The sequence below is a fragment of the Mesoplodon bidens genome, assembly GCF_964165515.1.
Source record: "Mesoplodon bidens genome assembly, chromosome: 8".
In the NCBI taxonomy this organism is placed as follows: Eukaryota; Metazoa; Chordata; class Mammalia; order Artiodactyla; family Ziphiidae; genus Mesoplodon; species Mesoplodon bidens.
The window spans coordinates 26,085,352-26,110,058 of record NC_138165.1 but is presented as its reverse complement, the minus strand read 5'-3'; the positions used below and the strand labels follow the sequence as shown (position 1 = coordinate 26,110,058).

General features: G+C 40.0%; 1 protein-coding gene across 4 annotated transcripts in view; it reads left to right on the top strand.

Annotated features, from left to right (window-relative positions):
* The window catches only part of MAP3K20 (mitogen-activated protein kinase kinase kinase 20), a 179,742-nt gene that overhangs the window by 68,139 nt on the left and 86,896 nt on the right, over positions 1-24,707 (top strand). For all 4 annotated transcript variants that reach the window (XM_081242975.1, XM_081242977.1, XM_081242976.1 and 1 more), the window contains exon 3: positions 24,288-24,375. In XM_081242975.1, the coding sequence (XP_081099101.1) occupies positions 24,288-24,375 (88 nt within the window). The remainder of the gene's footprint in view (positions 1-24,287; positions 24,376-24,707) is intronic.

Sequence of the window (24,707 nt, the reverse complement as noted above, 5' to 3'; positions counted from 1 at the left end):
ATACATGAAACAAAACCAACAGAACTAAAGACAGAAATAGACAAATCCATCATTATATTTGTAAATTTTAAATATCCCTCTCTAGGGAAATAAGAACAAAGGGCAAAGTATACGGGAAGGGATGTGGAATTTCCATCCTCTGTCCAGGCATACCACTCTCCCAGCACCTCCATGTGTTCATCTACCTGGAAGCCCTCTGAACCCTGTTCTTTTGGATTCCTATGGAGACTATTACATAGGCACAATTGATTAAATCATTGGCCCTTGGCGATTGATTCAACCTTCAGCCCCTCTGCCCTCCCTGGAGGTCAGGGGGATGGGACTGAAAGTTCCAACCCCCCCAATCACGTGGCTGGTGCTCCTGGCAACCAGCTGCCATCCTTAGGTGTTTTCTAAGAGTCATCTCATTAACATAACAAAAGGTACCTTTGTTGCTCTCGGTATTTAGAGAATTCCAAGGGTTTTAGGAGCTCTGTGCCAGAAAGGGGAACGAAAACCAAATATATATTTCTTATTATAAATCACAATATCACATACTTTATTCCTTTTATTGCCAAATAATATACCATTGTATGAATATACCACATTTCATCCATTCATCAGTTGATACACGTGTGGATTTTTTCTACTTTCTGCCTATTATGAATAATGCTGTTATGAATGTTTGTGTATGGTCATATGTTTTTTTTTTTTTTTTTTTTTTTTTTTTGCTGTATGCGGGCCTCTCACTGCCGTGGCCTCTCCCGTTGCGGAGCACAGGCTCCGGACGCGCAGGCCCAACGGCCATGGCTCACGGGCCCAACCGCTCCGCGGCATGTGGGATCCTCCCAGACCGGGGCACGAACCCGTGTCCCCTGCATCGGCAGGCGGACTCTCAACCACTGCGCCACCAGGGAAGCCCTGGTCATATGTTTTTAATTTTCTTTAATTTTAGTTGCTGAGTCAGATGGTAACTATATGTTTATTATTTGAGTAACTGTCAGATGGTTTTCCAAAGTGGCCGTACCATTTTACGTTCCCACCAGAAGGGAATGAGGGTTCTAATTTCTCTTCATTTTCACCAGCACTTGTTATTGTCTTTTTTTTTTTTGTCTTTTTTTATTATAGCCATCCTAGTGGGTATGAAATGGCATTTCATCGTGTTTTTAAAAATTTACTTTAATTAATTAATTAATTTTTAAATTTATTTTATTTTATTTATTTTTGGCTGCGTTTGGTCATTGTTGGTATGTGAGGGCTTTCTCTCGTTGTGGCGAGTGAGGGCTACTCTTCGTTGCAGCACGCAAGCTTCTCATTGAGGTGGCTTCTCTTGTTGCGGAGCACAGGCTTCTGGCATGCGGGCTTCAATGGTTGCGGCGTGCAGGCTCAGTAGTTGTGGCTGCAGGCTCAGTAGTTGTGGCTCATGGGTTCTAGAGTGCAGGCTCAGTAGTTGTGACACACGGGCTTAGTTGCTCTGTGGCATGTGGGATCTTCCCGGACCAGGGATTGAACCCGTGTGCCCTGCATTGGCAGGCAGGTTCTTAACCACTGTGCCACCAGGGAAGTCCCTCATTGTGGTTTTGATTTGCATTTTTCTAATGAATAATGATGTTGAACATTTTTTTGTATGCTTATTGACCATTTATATCTTTTTTGGAGAACTGCTATTTAGATTCTTTGCCCATTTTTTTTTTTTTTTTTTTTTTTTATAAATTTATTTATTTATTTTTGGCTACTTTGGTTCTTTGTTGCTGTACGCGGCTTTCTCCAGTTGTGGAGAGCTGGGGCTACTCTTTGTTGCAGTACGCAGGCTTCTCATTGCGGTGGCTTCTCTTGTTGTGGAGCATGGGCTCTAGGCGCACGGGCTCAGTAGTTGTGGCTTGCGGGATCTAGAACACAGGCTCAGTAGTTGTGGCTCACGGGCTTAGTTGCCCTGCGGCATGTGGGACCTTCCCAGACCAGGGCTCGAACCCGTGTCCCCTGCACTGGCAGGCGGATTCTTAACCACTGCACCACCAGGGAAGCCCCTCTTTGCCCATTTTTTAACGGGGTTGTCTTTCTATTATTAAGTAATAAGAGTTTATATATATTCTAGATATAAGCCCTTTATCAGATATATGATTTATGGATACATTCTCCCATTCTATGAGTTGTCTTTTCATTTTCTTAATGAAGCCTGTTGAAGCAGAAATGTTTTTAATTTTGATAAAGTCCAATTTATCTATTTTGTGCTTGTACTTTTGGTATCATATCTAAGACGGCTCTGCCTAACCCAAGGTCATGAAGATTTACTCCTATATTTTCTTCTAAGAGCTTGATAGTTAGCTCATCATTTTTGTCTGTGATCCATTTTGAGTTAATCTTTCTGTATGGTGTGAGGAAGGGGTCCAACTTCATTTTTTTGTGTGCGTGAATAATATCTCCTTACATCTTATTAGAATTTTGTTATAAGGTTACATTAGCTAGCTATAAGGGGGCTTGGGGGATGAAAGTTTTGGTTGGGGACATTGCTACCCTAAACAAAATAGAATGCAACCAGCAGCAGCTGCCAGTTTTTACTTTTCACCCAAAATAGTGTACCACCAAACTTAATGAAGAATTATCCTAATCTTTCTGAAATATGAATTTGATCAAGAGGCATTCTATAACTGGCTTCAAAAAATACTTTTTAAAAAGTTTCCTGGATTATATTTGTTAACATGGTTTTCCAGAAGGTAATGTGGAAAGCTGAAAAGAAATGCTATTTATTACAATTAAAGTATTTATTTCACTCTTCTTTATGCCTCCACTCAACTATTTGCCGACCATCACTCTCCCTCTCTCTCTCTCTCTCTCTCTCTCTCTCTCTCTCTCTCTCTCTCTCTCTCTCTCTCTCACACACACACACACACACACACACACACACACACACACACACTGTAGTTTTTGCTTGCTAACATTACATTATATTAATGCATTTGACAAACACATCCTTAAGGACATGTTGGCCTCTCTGCTAAAAAAACAGGTCATAGTACCTCCCTGGTTCTTGGGTCATAAAAATTTCTGAACACTGCTTAGTAACACGTTATGCAGTGAGAGGCAGGATGTTTAGTGGCTTTCAGTACATATTCAACTCCAGAACGTTTTCCTTTGTTTTATTCTTCTAAAGCAACTTGGAATTTATTCACTATTTCCTGATATTGTTGAGATGGGTTATGTGAGTAACATGGACTCTGGTTGAGCTTTCTCCCAGGCAAGTTAGCAAGCTCAGTGCACTGATGGGTGAAGAAAGCTTCACTTTCCTGCCTCCCCCTCACCACAGGTCATCTTTTCTAACTTCCTCATGGTGCTTGGAAACTGTGCAGATTGTTTAACAGGAAATGTGTAAGTGTTGGTTGCTTTGCTGATTTCTTTGGAATGGTCCCTCTTGAACTTCATGGCTTCTTTGGCTGTGTAGCTCTAGGACTAAGACTGATGATGAAGTGAAACCTGCGTGGCTTCTGAGGTTCCACTGATGCCTCCCCTGCCTTCACTCTGTCTCTTGTCTTTCCTGCTCTGCTAGATTGAGCTGCTTTTGCTAACTCACTTGGTTAGAGCAAGGTGTTTTTGAAGATTTGGTCAAGGGCTGTCTCTATAAAGCTGGCTTCTTACAGAGAAAAATCTGTAATTGTAGAGGAATTCTGAACTCCATGCAGCTGTTGAAGACATGTAGAACTGGCCACATTGTAGGCTATGTATAAATATTTATAATGATAACGCTAATAACCCATACTGGGAGCTTAATACATCCCAGTTTTCTTGGTGCTTTATATGCTTGGACTCATTGAATGCCTAACAGTAGTAAAATGTATTCTAATACTCCTTTTCATTTTATGAAGTGTTTTCACATTTATTTGATTCTTATTAAAAGCCCAGAGAAGACTAGGGAGACCTAACAGCTAAATGTAATGTACTCTGGAGTGGGTCCTAGACCACAAAGAGGACATTCATGGAGAAACCTGTGAAATCCAAAGGAAGTCTGGAGTTTTGGTTAATAGTAATGTACTACAGTAATGTACGATATTAACTGGGCGAGGGCTCTACAGGGCCTCTGTTTTTTTTCTATGACTCTAAATGGAATCCGAAGCACAGCTTTTCTCTGAACCTAAAAATTATTCCAGAAGAAAAAGTTTAGGGCTTCCCTGGTGGCACAGTGGTTGAGAGTCCGCCTGCCGGCGCAGGGGACACGGGTTCGTGCCCCGGTCCGGGAAGATCCCACATGCCGCGGAGCGGCTGGGCCCGTGAGCCATGGCCGCTGAGCCTACACGTCCGGAGCCTGTGCTCCGCAACGGGAGAGGTCACAACAGTGAGAGGCCCACGTACCACAAAAAAAAAAAAGTTTAAAGTTTTTATTATCCCCCATTCCACAGATTTATAGTGTTTGAAAGGCCAAGTAACTTGCTGTATGGCACACAGGGGAGTTAGTGAAAAACCAGAACCGAAAACCCAAGTCCTTGCATTCCTGATGCCACACACCTGTATTCCTCTCCGTGCTGCCGCAGTAAGAAGGCGCTGCTCTCTGGGCCATCCTCCCAACAGCCTTTAGAGAGCTGAGAGATAATATCCTCATTTTACAGATAATAGATCATTGTGATCCGTGTTCACTCCTAGAAAAATAACTGAAAAATATTTCCCCCATTGCCTTTGAGCCAGTAGTCCTTCCATATTTGAATGGAGAATACAGTTACGTATACTGGGCTCATTTGATTAAACTAACACAACAGAAACCTCATTATGATGAACGACAGCCAGGGCCACAGGCAGCTGTTTGAAAACAAATAATGGTATATTGTGTGCTCTTCTGTGACCTCTGACACAGAGATCTGAGAATAGGCGGAGGACAGAAACACAAGACCTGCCCCACCAAATTCACATTCGTTCTGCAAATGCAGTCGTTGTGAGGCTAATGATGGTAAGCTAGACTCCTTACCCCGTGTGTGGAAGAGAGAAGTTATGTTCACTTTCCTTCAGCTTGGCACTTTATTTTTAAAATAGTAGGGGACTTTAAGAGATTTATTTAGAAATTAGAAGCACTAGGCTTAACAACTTGTGGTCGTCTTGGTATATTTTGGTCTTTGGATTTAGAGATTCTTCCAGCTGCTGTGGTTGCAGGATGACATATGCCTTCACACTCTTCCAGTGCAGTATTCACTAGACTCTCTGGTTTGTGGTCACTCGCCTGCCCAGACCTGTGGCAGGACAGGTATTCTCTCCTTTGTGAGTTTCACTGTGCTGTTGCTGTCAGTCTTTGCATCTGTTTTCCAGCACTTCATAGTTCTAACTGATGTTCCGTGTATCTGAGTCCAGTTCTGTATATCTTCTAAAAATTTTGTCTTTGTTCACTCTAGGAATGATTCATTGAGGAAAACCAGGTGCCTAGCATGTACTTTCTGTGCATATTTGGCCCTCACAGCTGCTTTAAGTAGATACTGGTTTTCTTGTTTTGCAGATGGAGAGCAAGCTCAGTGACATTAAGAGACTCGCAAGGCCACACAGCTCACACATGAGAAAGGTGAAATTCAGCCCCAGGGTTTCCGACTCCAAAGTAACGAGGCTACAGTGTAGCTTTGCCACAGAAACCACTCTCCAGGCCAGAGCACATTAGACTCACCTGGGAAGCTTCTAAGACCCACCCATGCCTGGGTCCCACCTCATACCAATTAAATCCGATTTGAGTCAGAATGTTAGAGTTGAAGGGACTTTAGATCATTCATTTCGTCCTTTTTACCTCCACATTTTGACATTTTATCATTAGCTGAGCTGAGGCCCCACATCACATAGCCATCAAGTGTCAGAACCAAGACTAAACGTGGGTCTCTTGATTCTGATTCTGGAGTTCTTTCCATACCCAGATCAAATAAATATGTTAGAGTATTTACTATATTAGGCATATGTATTGTCACCGGTGAGTTTGTCCATTTATATGAAATATATAGAAATGTGTGTCCATGCACATCTGTGTACGTGTATAGAGCATGTACATCTATCGACATTCATTTGTGAGAGAAGCAGTACTGTGTCATGGTCTAAATCACAGGCTGTACAGCCAGACTGACTGCCTGGTTTGAATCTTGGCTTCACTGCTTCTCAGCTGTCTGACCATGAGCAAGATACATAGCCTCCTGTTCTTTAGTTTCTTAGAGATAAACTGGGGGTAATAATAGTATTTACTTTGTGGATTAAATGCATTAATGTCTGTAAAGTGATGAGACAGTGTTAATACACAGGAAGCCCTGCATGAGTATTAGGTAGAGTGTGAGAGATGGTGTATTCAGCTTTCAACCTCTGAAACTCAAAAGTTATGACATTCATTGATTGCAAAAGAATTATAAAATGATAGTATTTATGGGAGCTGGTTCATCTGTATCAAGTCCTTTTCTCCCAGCCTTAAAGAAAATTGTATAGCTTTCTTTAGGCCCTTAACAAGGTGTATGTTCTCATGCTTCATAACCCACAATCTTCTATCCAACTCTTCGGAAAACATGCTGATGTTCTGGTTTATTTTCCTCTTTATCTCTGGGTTCACTGTTGGACCTCACTACTTAGTGAGACCCTGTGTCTCTGGGCTCACTATTCCATCCCGGCTATATTCAGCAATGACTTTCCGTGTGTTTTGTTAACAAAGGTCTCGGGTTCCCAGAAGTGTTGCTCTTGTTGATATATAAGATGCGTCATCTCCAGGTTTATATTTGTTTACATGCAAAATGATTCTTGTCTTTTGAGGGTCATATGCCGTTGATAAGCATAATTATACAGAAAATCTTGAATTATTTTATCTGAGACTTTTAGTGATGATAATGGTCTGTTGCATGAGAAGAGTTGCACCTAGGGCACTCAGAATATAAACTGAGGCCTGTCTCTGATCTCTCCAGGGTTCTAAGCGTTGTTGCATGAAATAAAAGGAATCCTGTTACACAAACACTGCTTCAGTCAACAGGTGTGGGAAGAATGTTACAGTATCACTAAGTACCATTATCAAATGCCAAGAAAAAGGGACTCTTTTTCTTTCTGCTCAGAGGTATCAATGTTAAGGTATTAAATAGAGCCACAGTCAGATTAAGGACACCAACTGACTCTTCAAGCAAAGAGAAAAATCAGAATTTGGGGTGTGATGGTGTTTGGAAATGACATAAAAATCTGAGCAAGCAAGTTCAAGGAACACAGGAAGTTACATAGGTCAACTCAAGTAATTTGAGACAACAGAATAGGCTATCTTGAAAAGTAGTTTCCTACTATAAGGGATCAAAGGCTCCCAAGGATATAGGGAAGGCAACTTCTAGGGAAAGCTGGTAGCTGCCCAAATAGCTCACTAGTAAGGTAGCTTCTGCTTTTTCTTTCTTTCTTTCTTTTTTTTTTTTTCATTTTTTGGCTGCATCATGTGGCATGTGGGATCTTAGTTCCCCGACCAGGGATCGAACCGTGACCCCTGCAGTGGAAGCACGGAGTCTTAACCATTGGACCACCAGAGAAGTCTCAGGTAGCTTCTGCTTTATGTGATCAGAAATTTCAGAGTTGAGTGGACTCAGTGCTAAATCATGCTAACATATTTGACTGCAACTGAAGAATAAAGTCAACTTACTAATTTTAAAATTTTCCATTCATAGGTGAGACATTGCTTTGTGAGTGTGGACTCAGAACAAGAGGAGTTAGTAATGGGATTTGAATATGTTCTACTACTACATTCTGCTGATAATCTGATTTATCTACCCTCCCACAGGACCCACCTCATTGGGGAAGTTATTATGCCTTACAAACCTCCCTGCCAGTGCTTATTATCTCTAACTATCCCCCCCGCCACCGCCGCCGGTACGCGGGCCTCTCACTGTTGTGGCCTCTCCCGTTGCGGAGCACAGGCTCCAGACGTGCAGGCTCAGCAGCCATGGCTCACGGGCCCAGCCGCTCCGCGGCATGTGGGATCTTCCCGGACCGGGGCATGAACCCGTGTCCCCATTATGGCTGACCATCCGTAACTACCACTAGCTACACAAATATATACATGTGTACACACGTGCACACACATGAACTTTAAGTATGTCAATACTTTCAATCAAGTTATCTCCCACACTGCTGGCCTGAAAGGATCTTTTCACTTTAGAGGGACTTGGCATATCTCTGCTTTCACCTGTTTAAGTCAGTCATTTCCAAATTCCCAGCAATACATCACTGCTTTCCTGGTGTTAACTTGTCCTTAGGAGTGTTCAGTCAGAGGTGGAATGCCTATTTCTTAAAATATTACTAAGGGAATTCCTTCATTAGAAGGACAGTTGGAGCAGGTGACCTTTAAATTCCAACTAGTGGTAAATTAATAATTCTTTTACCTCTGCAGGCCAGGCTGGAAGGTCTGTTTAAACATTAATATGTTTTCTTACTTTTTAGGAGTCTCTCCTACTGAAATTCAACCTGAAAATCAGCTTAGCATGTATTGTCATGTTACTGTAGGTTTGCAGGTCCATTACCTATCTGTGTTCTACATATACTCCATGTTCCAACCAAACAAAAGTGCTTCTGTTTCTCAAATGTGCTGCCCCATGCTGTGTCTCTACCAAAGCTCTTGCTATTCCCTTTGCTTGGAATGCCAAACCTTCACCAGCTATAAATCAAAACTGAATTCAGGGGCTTTCCTGGTGGCGCAGTGGTTGAGAGTCCGCCTGCCGATGCAGGGGACGCGGGTTCGTGCCCCGGTCCGGGAGGATCCCACATAATGTGGAGCGGCTAGGCCCATGAGCCATGGCTGCTGAGCCTGCGCGTCCGGAGCCTGTGCTCCTCAACGGGAGAGGCCACAACAGTGAGAGGCCCGCATACCGCAAAAAAAAAAAAAAAAAAAAAACTGAATTCATTCTGCATTGTCTAGTTGAAGCTTTCCATTATCCCCCAGCTTCACCTAATCTCCACATGGGTCCTCCACAACACTTTGTACTTCTTACGGTGGTTGTGTTGCATCTTGTTATTATGCACTTTTATTGTTCCCCTGATATTGTGTAAGTCTTGATGGTAGGGGTTTATTTTATTTTTAGATAACTTAGAATGCCTGTGTCTCATCCTTGTTTTCATTCATACCAGGATATAGCACAGGTATAGATGCTAAGGACAGTATCAGACTGTTAAGGGGAGGTTATATTTAACTTAAAAACTCAAAACAGAAGCTATAAAGGGTATTTAAAAGAAAAGATCAGAATTCAGAGTTAGTTAGGTAAACTTTAACAATAGAATAAAAATCCAGCCAAATATAATTGGATTAAGAAGTGAATAGAAAGCAAGGAAACAGAACTTAGTGTAAAGTATTATTTCAAGACATTTTGATGTTTAGGAAAGTAGTTTGAGAAGGAGAGAGGGTCAAGGAAAGTTGTTTGTTTCTTTTTTTTTTTTTCTTTTTTTTGCAGTACACGGGCCTCTCACTGTTGTGGCCTCTCCCGTTGCGGAGCACAGGCTCCGGACGCGCAGGCTCAGCGGCCATGGCTCACGGGCCCAGCCGCTCCGCGGCATGTGGGATCTTCCCGGACCGGAGCACGAACCCGTGTCCCTTGCATCGGCAGGCGGACTCTCAACTACTGCGCCACCAGGGAAGCCCGGTTGTTTGTTTCTTGGAGAGATGAAACTCAAGCATTTTTTCGGCCTAGAGGATAGAACTAGAAAGAGATTGAAGGCTCCGGGAAAGATATAATTGATGGATCGTACTGTCCTGAGGGAAGAAGGGGAGATATAAAGAGCACAGGTGTCAGGGTAAGGTCTGGGGGAGGAAGGATACCTTTTTCTCAGAGGCAGATAGAAAGGCAGGAAGCATAAGGAAGGAATACTGAAGGCAGTTATGCCTGTTTCCCCAGTGTAGAGTAGTCATAGTAATCTGAGACTGAAAAAGGCAAGAGTAGCTAAAGGACATGAAAATAGTCGAGGTTTATTGTAGCTGATTCATAAAGGTTGTCTTGTTTACTACTTGATATCATCATTGTCTGTCTTCCTCTGCCAGACTGTAAGCTCCATGAAGGCAAGGGTTTTGCTATCTTGTTCATCACTATCCTCAGCACCAAAAAAATAGTGCCTGGCACATAGACACTCAGTAAGTATTTGTTGGGTGAACAGAGAATGAAGAAGGGAGCTGGGACTTTGCTGGTGGTCCAGTGGTTAAGACTCCGCACTGCCAATGCAGGGGGCACGGGTTCGATCCCTGGTTGGGGAAGATCCCGCCTGCTGCCTGGTGCAGCCAGAAAAAAGGGAGCAAACTGGAGATACTCAAAATTACTGCTACAGTTTTTTAGCTTTCAGTAATTGGAGATGTAAACAGAACTCATTGGATGAGGTTGCTGAGAAAGCTCTTTAAAGGAGGCTGACCTAAGAGGTTGCCCTTATGCACTTTGCTCCTTCCTGCTGCGTGGAATGTAAATCTAATGGCTTGGGACCTCAGGGGTTGTATTGTGACCATCAGGTAACCTTGAGGATGCCAACCAGTGCTAAGGGAGGATGGTGGGACAGAGGTAATTGTGGGGCTGCCATATTGGGCTTCGTGCAGCCTTCATGTTTTGAGACAATATAAACTACTTCTTTAAACTACTGCTATTTTGGATCTCTGTTTCTTTCAATAGAACCCAGTTGATTAGAAAGGAAAAACTGAAAGGAATTAAGGGACTAGAGACCTCAATGTGATCAACTGAAGAGCAGGTTTAAGGGGACTAAGGCTAAAAGATTAAGGTCAAGGAGGGGCTTCTAAGTTTGAGATGGGTGGGTAATGGAAGGATCTAAGGGATTGTCATAAATTGCTAAAGCAGAATGCTGGTGAAGCCTGCTGGAGGAGAAAAAGCTAAGGAAATAGTATCTGTGTGCACAGATAGGTAACCAAGAGGTAACCCTTCGACTAGACCAGTGTTTCTTTGAGTTTTCACTTGATGGGCTGCCAAGGATCTATCTGTGGACCCCGGCATCTTATCTTGAGGGCTCCAATTTGAGATACACTGCAGAATACTATTTTATTGTATGACCTTGTTGTCAAAACGATTTAAGAGGCTTCCCTGGTGGCGCAGTGGTTGAGAGTCCGCCTGCCAACGCAGGGGACACGGGTTCGTGCCCCAGTCTGGGAAGATCCCACATGCCGTGGAGCTGCTGGGCCCGTGAGCCATGGCCGCTGAGCGTGCGCGTCCGGAGCCTGTGCTCCACAACGGGAGAGGCCACAACAGTGAGAGGCCCGCGCACCGCAAAAAAACAAACAAACAAAAAAAAACGATTTAAGGCAGCTAATAAAAATGCAAATTGTGAGATGTAAAAAAATTAAAGTAGGAAAATGGGGCAAACGGAAAATATGGTAGAAAAACAAAATGAAAACAGGAATGAAGTTAGTATGATAAAAACACACTCATGAGGTTCTTTGTACTTTCTAGATATAGGCAACAAATTTGTGTCTAAGCTTTTTAGCAATTAACTTGAAAAATGTAACATGATAGATTGTTGAGCAATGGGATAAAAACAAACCAGTTCAGGAAAATCACAAATATTCCTTTTACTAAGACCATTATACTTAAATTATAACTTTATATGATTGAACTAAAAAGAACATCAGAAATTTTCTTTTAGATGGGAGGAATATAAAGATGGTTTTTGAGGAGAGCCACGGTAACCAAGTTTACGACATATCCCAATATTGGGCTGAAAAGTGAATACATTCAGTCAGATGGCTGTACCTAATACCAATTATTTAAGTATGTTTTCCGAATCACTGATGTCTTTGCATAAACTTAGGTAAAGATAACCCCCCAAAATTGAAAAATAAGATATGTCAAGAAATTGATAAGAATTAAAATTTTTAGGCTTAGGAAAATGTATAATGTATGTAATATAAAAATTAGCTTTCAGATGTTATCTTTCACCATCTCTATTGAACACAAAGAAAGACTTAGATTTCAACATGAAGGTTAGTGGAAGGAAAGACTGTCATGGTAGGTGGTGATAGTTATTAGTATTGGAGGGTTTGCTTAAGTGGAGGCTATCTCTTCATCAGACCTTTAGGGGAGAAATGATCTTAAGAGCCCATGATTCCAGATTATTTTTACTATATATTTGTTGGAATTTGGTACTTTTTTTTCACTCAATAGTCTGGCAGATATCACACACCTGCCTTTGTCATTAGTTATTGTTTGAGTATGCTGACAGAGCCCAGAAATAGTGAAATCATTAATTTAGCTGAAGAATCCAAGTATTCAAGATACTGTCTAGTTGGAGTCTACAAGATGTGAAAGGACTTTTCAAGACTATTTAAAAATTAAATTTGCCTGAATTCCTCTAAATGATTTTTCAGATTTCCATAATAAATGTAGCAAACATTTCTCTTATGGGATGTAAATAATCAAACTCTGTTGCACTGTAGAGTAATATTATAAAGCACTTAGTTAATCAGATTGTGAGAGTCGCTCAAAATTCCTAACCATGTAATTTTTGCATAGAGAGAGGGTGCTTCATGCTGTTCAATTAACTGGTTTTATTAGCTATCAATTTGGTTGTTCCTAGCTGGCCTGACGGCCTAGTGCCTGCGGGAATTAGATCTTGGTTCTTGACTTGATCCTGCACAGCTGAGTGTCAGGAAGGTATGGAAATCTTGCAGTGGGGGCAGTGGCCAAGGCCCTAAGGGGGAGTTGATGAGGAGTTGTTTCTCACACTTCTAAATTTTCTAGGCCTATTGTAATTTTCAGATGTTCTGTAAACTAGCGCTCCATTCTGCATTCAAATTAGGTTTATAAAGTAAAGTGGGATGGTTTAGTGATTATAAGCAGAGCTTTGACATAAGATAACCTGTGTTAAAAACCTGGCTTTGCCATTTTCTGTGCCCTTAGGCAAATTTTAAAATTTCTCTGTGCCTAGTGAAGGGTGATAGTGAAGGGCCCTCGCTCATGGTTTGCTGTGAGGATTTAAAAGTTTAGGCTACCCCAATTGCATATGTAATCACCAGGTAGAATGATTTTTTGCATTACTCACCTTTCTAAAATATGATTATTGTCATTAAGTTCTTTAACTACCCCTTCCATTTCTTTAATTTCTTCATACTACATACATTCAAAATAAAGATAAATAAGTACCTCTGCTCAAAAGAATATGCATTTTAAAATTACATTTATATTATGTTTTAGTTCTCTAGATTGATCTAAGTCATTAAATAGCATTAGCAAATGTATTCACAGCAAATATAAAACATTTCAAAATAAAAGAAGAAGATCGCAAACTGAAATAAAAACAAATGGAAGAGGAGGGGGAAGGGGAAGCTGGGACGAAGTGAGAGAGTGGCATGGACATATATACACTATCAAATGTACAATAGATAGCTAGTGGGAAGCAGCCGCATAGCACAGGGAGATCAGCTCGGTGCTTTGTGACCACCTAGAGGGGTGGAATAGGGAGGGTGGGTGGGAGACACAAGAGGAAAGAGATATGGGGATATATGTATGTGTATAGCTGATTCACTTTGTTATAAAGCAGAAACTAACACACCATTGTAAAGCAATTATACTCCAATAAAGATGTTTAAAAAAAATGGAAACGTTAAAAAACAAAAGCAGTCTACATAAAGTGCTTGGCATACTAGGCACTTAGTACATCCTAGCTGTTATTATTCAGGAGTCTGCAAACTGGAATCTCTTTGAGCAAGGGCAGCTTTTAATAAAAAGTATTTAGAGGGCTTTCCTGGTGGCACAGTGGTTAGAATCCGCCTGCCAATGCAGGGGACACGGGTTCGACCCTGATCCAGGAAGATCCCACATGCCGCGGAGCAACTAAGCCCAGGCGCCATAACTACTAAGCCTGCGCTCTAGAGCCCACGTGCCACAACTCCTGAGCCCATGCGCCTAGAGCCCGTGCTCCGCAACAAGAGAAGCCACCACAATGAGAAACCCATGCACTGCAATGAAGAGTAGCCCCCGCTCGCCTCAACTAGAGAAAGCCCACACACAGCAGCAAAGACCCAACACAGCCAAAAATAAAAACAACTAAATAAATAAATTTTTAAAAATACATACTTAGATGAAAGGACTCATATTTTATTGGACTTTTTTTTAAAGGGGGGTGGAAATTTACAAAAAGAGGCAGAAGTAGAAGACCTAGTTGCAAACTTTATTACTGACGTTTACTAGGCTCCTGGGAAAAAAATGAGCCTGCACAAATCAAATCAATGACCCAGTTTTCTTAAGTCTTAAATATGATAAAAATATCTAACTTATTTGTGAGAGTCAAATAACATAAGTGCTTTGGAAATGTTAAAGTGCTATATTTAGGTAAAAACACAGATAAACAAAGTCAAATATAATAAATACATGAAGCTAACTAATACAAACCAATTATGAAAGTGTAATCCACTGCTGGAAGAGATCTGATCTTTGCTCGTAAGCTTGACTTGACTCTGAATGATGAACTGATTAAAAAGGAAGGGGAAAGCCTTCAGAGAAAGGAATTAGCATTGGATAAGCACCTAGTATTTGCTAGACACTGGGGTAGGATTTCTGTTCTCCCTTAAGGAGACGGGCCCAGAGAGGTTAAATAACTTCCTTTAAGTCACCCAGCTTATTGGTGGCATAGCCAAGACTCATGCTTCAGCCTGTTTGACTCCGGAGGATGTCCTAACACACCACAGTTAATTACCTCAGTTCAGTTTAGCAAATATCTATTGAGCACCCACTCTGAATAAAGTACTGTTAATAATGCATCAAATTTTTTTTATAGAAATGGAAAGAAATTTAGAGCATGAAGGAATCTGGAAGATAATTTTGTCCAACCAAGTAGTTTTCTAGGAAGAAAACAAGGTCCAGGGTGACCAGGTGGCTCCAGGGCCATCTATTTTGTAATTAGAATTTACATTTTCACTCGCCTAATCTAGGTTTTGATTAAATTATATTGCTTTTCATTAAAAAAAAAAAGCCTAATCCTTCATTAGTTCATACTTCAAGTCTTATTCAAGGGCTTTCTTTGGGGAGGTTTTCTGTGTAATTTTAGCCCCAAGTGATCTCTTTGACCAAGTTACATAAGTTGTTTAGTGGAAGGGTAGGTGCTTGAATGTGCTTTTGTCACCCAAACTGAATACAGGTTGTTTATAATATATTTTACGTTTTCATGTCATCACAGTGACATTCTGTTGTGAGCATGAAGAGTTTAAAGTCTCTTAGCCTTTTTATGCCTTGGAGATATCTCTTAAATCCCTATCCTTAAATCTTCACTATTTATTTCATTCAGTTTTAGTCACCCTTCCATCCTGCCAGGTTAGTCTGCCCTTAGTTGGGTATGTACTTAACTAGAGAGCAGCCTGATCCCTGGAGGGGAGCCTAGGCTGCTGTCCAAGCAGCTGCATGTGGTGAGTCTGCTGCAACCCATCAGGAAAACCATTGAGCAATTTAGACTTCCCAGTACCGGTGACATTTGTAATGCATCCCACATGGCTCCATCTTGACTGTTCATGAAGAGTGAGCAGAATGACTTGTTTATTTTTCCTTCTTAGTATTTCTAGCCATTTTTCTTCCAATGAAAAGATTTCATGACATCAAATGTCATGAGGAATATAGGCTGTATTATATTACGGAACCTGAATTCAGTTCATTTATCCTTCTTTATTTCCCTGAATACCTAAAGGGCAGCATTTGAAAGAGAATGTACAGAACTGAGAGGTTTGCTGCTTGTCATGTTATTGAATGAGTCTCATTAAGCCGAAAATGACTCAAAGAGCATGACCTGGGTATGACTCTGGTGATTAAATACAGGATTGAGAATCATCCAAGCCTACTTTTAAAGTTGTTCTATAGCACTGAGTTTTTAGGAGGAATGGGGGCTGGTTTTCCACCTTGCCATACATGTAAGAATCAAATTTTTATTTTAGGAAAATGCCTCTAGCCATGATACTCTTGGAGTAAAAATGCAATGAATTAAACAACTTTTTCTTGACCCTGGTTCTTATGATCTGATATGTAAATCTTCTGATTACTGAGAGTGAACATTCTGCCTCAGTTATCTTTATAATCAGAGCCTGAAAGAGTTAAAAGGGAAGGGAAGGTCTACCCATTTCTTGCCTGAAAGAGCCAGATATTTTGACCTTATAGACTTGTAAACACACTACTGTCTTAGGAGTTTTTAAATCAAGAATTTCCCCTTTTCCCTTACATTCCACTGCTAAGTTCGATAGTTCTGGGCTCTGTGGGGATAATGATAAGAGGTGTGCTGTTCTGAGAAGACCAGTGGCGTTGTCTTTTCGAACCCCTCCTGTTCCTAAGAGGCCTGGTTCAGTTGTTGTAGTTTTGTGATACTAGCCCAAGCCTAGGAAGAGGGCTGTCTTAGTCCATTCAGGCTACTGTAACAGAATACTGAAGGTGGGATGGCTTATAAAAACAAACATTTATTCATCACAGTTCTGGAGTCTGGGAAGTCTGAGATCAAGTTGTTAGCAGATTCAGTTTCTGGTGAGAACCTGCTTCCTGGTTCACAGATGGCCATCTTCTTGCTGTGCCCTCACAGGGCAGAAGGAAGGGTGAGAGAATTCTCTGGGGTCACCTTTATAAGGGCACTAATCTCATTCATGAGGGCTTCACCCTCATGACCTAATCACCTCCCACAGGCCCCACCTTCAAATACCATCGTATTGGGGGTTAGGTTTCAACATATGAATTTTAGGGGAACACATTCAGTCTACAGAAAGAAACCTTCGTGAAATGTAGCCCCACTCCTGAGAATCAGGGCTGCATTTTTCAGTGTGTGGTAGAGGAGTGTCTGCCACAGTGGGTATGGAAAGTGTGGACTTGATAAGAAGCTGGCTTACTTGCAGAGGTGAGTTTTGGAAATATAAATGGTAAAATGCATTGGGTAGAAAACTGGAACTGGAAGGTTTAAGACTAAGCAAGCCTCTGCGTTCTGAATCTGAAAAAGTGCAATGAGGGCATGCTTGGAGAATAGCCAAACAAGGAAGGGCGGTCAAGAAATTTTGCCTGTTTGATTGTCGTGGACGGCAGAGCCTGCAAGAGGCAACTTGTAGCCATCCAAGTCTTCATTCTGAAAGTTCAAGTCAATAATGAGCTGGTGAACATAAATTTCCATGTGGCTTCTACTATGGTTGTATAATTGATTGACTGTCATTCTTATAAAATAATACCCTTAAGTAACCCTTATGCATGTAAAAGAACAGAATGAATATTAAAGCAAAGCCACACCCACAGGCATTTTAATCTTCTTACTATCCTGTTCAGAGTAAACATTTACCTAACATGAACTCTTACCATGGCAATTACTTAAACACATTTGATATCATTATCATCAAATACTATTTGTTCATCCACCCTTCAGATATTATTGAGTACTTCCAGTATATAAAGCATCTGACCTTTCCCCCTCATGTGGTATTATACTAGACATGGTGCAAGATGAGCTTCGTAGGGAAGGCTTCCCTCGAGAGCACTGGGCCATAGGAGCAAATGTCAGAAGGGAGAGGAAGGACGATCATTTAATAAAGCATTGAGCCAGACTCTGAATAGGTGCACTCGGTGTCCAGCACCTTTGTCTCATGGCCTCTCAGAGCCCATGGCCTTCTTCAAGAATAACCCAGGTGAACACTAGTTTGCTCTGGAGCCATATCAAGAGAAACTCATAACTCAGAGGTTAACTAAACTAGTTTTTATATACCTAGGGTAGTTCTGGGGAGGTAAGGAAAGAGTTTTATCTCTTCCTGACCCAATCCTTGGGGAAAATCAGAATTTCCATGCAAATCAGTATTTTTATATTTATATGCTCTAGTCATATATATTACATATAACATGCATGTATTACTTTTTCTGATTCAAAAATTATAGAGGCTTATTGTAAAGAGTTTGGGAAATATATAAAAATTTAAAATCATTTATGATTCTTTTCGCTACCTACAGATAACCACAATCAATATGTTATTTTATTTCTTCCCCATCTCTCTTCTTATATGTGTAATTTTTATTTTTTAAAAAAAGTGGGTTCATCTCATATCTTCTTGAACTTTGGGGGACTATACTGATCCTGGATCCAATTGATATTTTGGAGACAGAGCTGTCTTTGGAGAGAGCCTTTGACCTTGAATGCACAGTGCAGTAAGGAGACTGCTTCCTTTTGAAGGATTGGATGAGCCACTTTTCTTTCTTTTACTGTCATACTCTGATGGAATCATAGAATCTTGGAATTGGTGAGGACCTGAGAAATCAGGGTCCTCCAGAAATCAGGAGTGTTTTAAATCCCACACACCAGAGGGCAAGGAGGAGCAGCTGACACTCGTGGACAGTAGAAGTGTACCTTGGATATTTTTTACACCTACTGTCTTTGTGGTCAGAACCACATCACAGGCAGAAAGATGGACCCTGTGAGACACAGTCCCGCTGCTGTGTAGCGGCTAAGAGCTGTTGACAACCAGGGAGAAAGCTTGTTCCTAATATAAGATGTAAATAGAGCCTGCCAGCTTCATGATGTGGGTCTTCATAAACTACTGCTTTGATTTTATAGTGATAAGTAGAGTGCCATTGGTATCTTTCTTTCACAAAAAGAAGTGAACCCAACTTTTATTTTTAATATGTTTTTAATATGTTATCACATAAATACATACAGACTGTATCAATGGAATATTTTAAAATGTAAAACAAGCTTTAGAAACACAAAATCTTTCACCCCAATGTTCATAGCAGCAATATTTACAATAACCAATACATGGAAACAACCCCCAAGTGCCCACTGGTTTAAGAAGATGAGGCATATATATATATATATATATATATATATATACACACACACACACGCACGTGTGCGTACATACAGTGGAATATTACTCAGCCACAAAAAAGAATGAAATATTGCCATTTGCAGCAACATGGATGTACCTAGAGAATATTATACTAAGTGAAGTAATTCAGACAGAGAAAGAGATATTATATGGTATCACTTATATGTGGAATCTAAAAAATAATACAAATGCATCTATATACAAAACAGAAACAGACTTACAAAGAAAACAAACTTATGGTTACCAAAGGGGAAAGAGAGGGGAAGAGATAAATTAGGAGTATTGGATTAACAGATGCAAACTACCATACATAAAATAGATAAGCAACAAGGATTTACTGTACAGCACAGGGAACTATATTCAATATTTTATAATCTATAATGGAAAATAATCTGAAAAAATATATATAACTGAATCACTTTGTTGTACACCTGAAACTAACACAATATTGTAAATCAACTATACTTCAACTAAAAGAAAAAAACTCATAGAATCTTTAAGGGTTCTATGGTAGCTCTCCAAAATTAAGGAGACAAATTAAAATTTGGGATTAGGTTGAAAAAAGTTTTGAATAGAGGGAAAGGGATTGCTCTGAAGATGAAGATAATAATTAACTTAAAACCTTATTATAAAACTGTTGAAAGTACTTTAAAGGAAGGATGTTAAAACTTAACCACCCCCTAAACTTAAATTTAGTTAAATTATGATACTTAGTAAATTTAGTTAAATTATGATATTTAGATTCTCTTATTCTCTCTGATTGGATCAGCCATTTGGAACCTGCTCGTCGAGTTCTGTAAACATGGCCAACTGAGCTAATAGGTCATCTCCCCACATAAATGCTTAGAAATGCCAGTTGAAAGAAAATTAACAGAGTGCCCACCTCCTCCCCAAATCCCTGATAAGTTTTCCTATGAAGAAAGAAGGAGGGAGGGAGGGAAGAAGAAACCAGCCCTGACTGGAAACAGTGGGAGCAGTCACATATCTTACTGCAAACACCAATAGCTGTATAGACATCTGTGTGCTCTGATAAGGACATTACTACTAGACATTTTTATGAATAGACCTGTGGTTACTCCACTTGTCTGTCACATTGGGATCCTTTATTTTATGGAGAATCTTTGAGCGTGAGTTTAAATAGCTGTAGTCTGTCCCAGTCTTTCCTTAAATCCTCACCTCCTAATCTGGAAAACTACTTATTTACCCCAAAGATCTTTAGACCTTGGGTTGTGTAACTCTTGGACGATTAGTAAATAGATTATGATCATTCATCTCTGCAAAAGTCTAGAATAACATTTTTAAGACATTTAAAATGTTTATTGTAGTAAAATACATACAGCATAATATTTGTCATTTTAACCATATTTAAGTGTATGGTTCAGTGGCATTAACTATAATCACAGTGTTGTAATCAACCATCGCCACTATCTATTTCCAAAATTTTTCATCACTCAAAACAGAAATTCTACATGTTAAGTGATAACTCCCCATTTCTTCCTCTTCCAGTCCCTGGTAACCTCTAATCTACATTCTTTCTAACCTGTGAATTTGCCAGCTTCAAGATATGTCATATAAGTGGAATCATCCAATGTTTGCCCTTTTGTGCCCGGCTTATTCACTTAGCCTAATGCTTTCAAAGTTCGTCCATGTTGTGGCAAGTATCAGAACTTAATTCCTTTTTATGGCCGAATAATACTCATTGTATTTATATACTACGTTTTATTTATCTGCTCATCACTTGATGAACGCTGGGGTGGTTTCTGCCTTTTGGCTGTTGTGAATAATGCCGCTGTGAGTCCGCATACAAGTATCTGTTAGAGTTCTTACAATAGCATTTTGCAAACAAATGTAAATACATTGTGTAGAAAAATAAAGTCATCTGGACTTCCAGTGTTGACTAAAATTATTATTTCAGTGTAACTTGAGTAAACATAAACCTAAGAATTAACTCTTTATTGTGTATAGCTCATAAAATCAAAATCAATTTTTCAGTTAAATAAAAATGCAACTATAAAATCAATACAACAGAAATAAACAACTTTCATTAAATTATATGTACTAAAAATAATTCTTTTGTTAGTTTTAATAGTGTAAAAAGATATTTACATTTTTCAGTACAATGGAACATTATTTTAGCCTTCGTCATTGTTATGTTTCCTTTTTAATGGTGAACTTTTTAAAACCACTAATCCATTATTTTGATGTGCAGGCCATTTGCTAGAGTATCCCAGAATTTAAATGTGGAAAACAACAATCTAAGGAAAAATTATTTGCTGCATACTTACTTCAGCAATTTCCATTAATGAACTGTTGGCAAGCAGGTGCCTATAAAGGCAAATCTACGTAATACATACGCTTGCTATCAGTTACTGGGTGCTACAAGTACAGGTTTTAGTAATTCAGTTAATCCTAGGTATTTCTGTTGGAGCTTGTTTGAATTGCTAACATGGTGTCACTTGACCTTCATTTATTGCAAATACCACTTACTTATTTAATCTACCTCTGCTTATTATTAGCCCATTTCCATGAAACTAGTACAGCACTCTAAAATAGCATGTTGTTTTCAAGATGTTAAATCAAATTCTTAGTTTATTAAATTGGAACCTAAAGTCTTATTCCATAAAAATGTCTTTTACTTGCAAATCATACTGCAAGAGTTTTTTATAACTGTAAAAAAATTAAAATATGAGCACAACAAAGGGACACAAGATAATAGTTGTTGTTTTGTCATTAGCATATGCCTACTAAAGAGCTGTTAGACATGCTTACCGATACCTGAAAAGATAAATTCTCTCTCCAGGGTATAATTTGTCAATATCTTAAACATAAGCATGAAAACTAGCTGGAACACTGAAAATCCCATGTTGTGCTGAATTATAAAATGGTCGTCCAGGGCTTCCCTGGTGGCACAGTGGTTAAGAATCCGCCTACCAATGCAGGGGACACAGGTTCGAGCCCTGGTCTGGGAAGATCCCACACGCCGCGGAGCAACTAAGCCCGTGCGCCACAACTACTGAGCCTGTGCTCTAGAGCCTGCAAGCCACAACTACTGAAGCCCGCGTGCCTAGAGTCCGTGCTTTGCAACAAGAGAAGCCACCGCAATGAGAAGCCCACGCACCGCAACGAAGAGTTAGCCCCCGCTCGCTGCAACTAGAGAAAGCCTGCGTGCAGTAACAAAGACCCAATGAGCAAAAAATAAATAAATAAAATTTTTTTAAAAAAAGGTTCTCCAAGGATTCAGAATATTCTTGTATCTATTCTTTATTGGTACAAACATTTTTAATGGTCACAGGATTTAGATATTCCAGAGAATATACCAAAACACACCAAAGGATAACAGTCCCCTATTTTGACCAATACTAGTCCCAACATTAATGCTTCCTCACATTGAACTCTCACGCTTTACTCACAAAAGAGTTGATCTGCCACTTAAAAATAGAGGGCTTGGGGCTTCCCTGGTGGCGCAGTGGTTAGGAATCCGCCTGCTAATGCAGGGGACACGGGTTCGAGCCCTGGTCAGGGAGGATCCCACGTGCCGCGGAGCACCTAAGCCCGTGCGCCGCAACTGCTGAGCCTGTGCTCTAGAGCCTGCGAGCCACCACTACTGGGCCCACGTGCTACAACTACTGAAGCCCGCGTGCCTAGAGCCCGGCCTGCGCAACAAGAGAAGCCACTGCAATGAGAAGCCTGCGCACTGCAGCAAAGAGTAGCCCCCACTCGCCGCAACTAGAGAAAGCCCGCGTGCAGCAATGAAGACCCAGTGCAGCCAAAAATAAATAAATAAAATAAATTAATTTTAAAAAAAAATAGAGGGCTTATGATTTCCAAACTTCACATGAACTCTATTTTTACAACCAAGGTCATTTATGATTATTTAATGAGAAATAGAATTGTCATATGGATAAATAATTGTATTTATTACTCAATTAATGCATTTTCTTTCTACTTAGAAAACTAAACTATGAGAAGGTTGTTTGATGAATACAGAACCTCTACACACAGTGGATGCTCAGTGAATGTTAAGGAATCGTTTTGATGGCTCCCTTCAACACCTATATTACTAAAAGAAAAAACTGTCAAATCAACCTTGATAAATGTCTCATCCAATCACGAATAATGTTCCTTTCTCTTGTTCCCACATTGGCCCCTTGTCAACCCTCAACCTTCTGTTTTCTATCTAGTCACACCACCTTCAAAACAAGTTTCACAGCGTTTTAAATGAAAACGCAACTCCTACTATGAAAAGAAAAATGTATAACAAATGTGCAAATTCCCAAAGGGGAGTCTCCTTTATGACCAAGGCTTCTCCATTTTTATTCATTGCTGACTTTCTTTAATTGTACTTTTAACTCTTGATTAGCCATATTTTAACTCCACAAAAGCAATAAAATTTTAATGACTACATGTGATTTACTTAATCTAGAGAACATCCTCCTGTAGACATTAGCAGATATACACTGTGGTACCTCTTTTATTTTTCATTTTAAAAATTAAGTTTAGGGCTTCCCAGGTGGCGCAGTGGTTAAGGATCCACCTGCCAATGCAGAGGACACGGGTTTGAGCCCTGGTCCGGGAAGATCCCACATGCCATGTCCAGGAAGATGCCATAAGCCCGTGTGCTACAACTACTGAGCCTGTACTCTAGAGCCCGTGAGCCACAACTGCTGAGCCCACATCCCACAACTACTGAAGCCCATGGGCCTAGAGCCCGTGCTCCACAACAAGAGAAGCCACTGCAACGAGAAGCCTGTGCACCCCAACGAAAGAGTAGCCCCCGCTTGCAGCAACTAGAGAAAGCCCATGCACAGCAACGAAGACCCAATGCAGCCAAAAATAAATAAATAAATAAATAAATAAATAAATTTAAAACAATTAAGTTTAATAAACAGTATTTTTTACCATGACACTCTGCAGTACAGTTTTCTAATAATTAACACATTTCACAGTGTAAAGTATGGCTTCCCTATCAAATCACCACTGAAGGTCAAAAATCCACGTGTCTGTCCTTTACAGTACTTTGCATACGGTACAAGAGCAATAATGTATTTTAAATAAATGGTTAGATAAATAATATAAATAGGTATTACCTGAATCTATTCCAGCAATAGTTAAGAAACCCTGCCGTCATTTTGTCATGACTACTCATCCAACCGACAGACGTTCAGTCTTGTTGCAGTCTCCCAAAAGAAATATTATGCAGGAAAAAATGTATTTGACTTTTAGGGAGAGGGCTTTTACTGTAAATAAATGTGGCATCTCCCCTCTTTAGTCATCCCCTTCCACTGTCAGTCATGCCAGCTTGCCAGTAAGCACCTCTTCTGCCGCCAGTTCAACCCCACTTCTTTTTTAAATTTTTCAGAAAGCTTCAATATATAAATTCTTAATCTGTCAAGAGTGCTGCCAAAGACAGAGTTTTATCAGCATCACATACTTGTTGAGCACATATACATCTTTGTAAATGTATGTAAAAGAAAATTGAATAGGAAACCTATTTTATGAGACTTTTATAAATGTGAAATCTTATGCAATTTTGTATTTGATTTTTGTATAGGCAGAAATACTCAGTGTCCTCAGTCACAGAAACATCATCCAGTTTTATGGAGTAATTCTTGAACCTCCCAACTATGGTATCGTCACAGGTAAGAACTCTATTTGACTTTTTTCTTTCCCCAATTACCTAGCTTTAGATTCTTTAATATGCTAAAATGCTTAATATTAGGTTCTGTCATGAATTGTGTGCTACTGTCAGATGTCACTTTTGTTGCTATAAAGCATTAATAAAACTGATTATATCAATATAATTAAGAATGGTGTTTCCACTTCTACCCATGTTTAATTGTGCTAATTATATCTGCGTAAATGCTATTTAAATGCACTCGCAGCTGCAGTACCAATATTTAAAGGTGCCGTTTAACTAAAATTTCATTTAATTAGTTGAAATGAGCGATGTTTTTTGTAACTCTGTGACCTT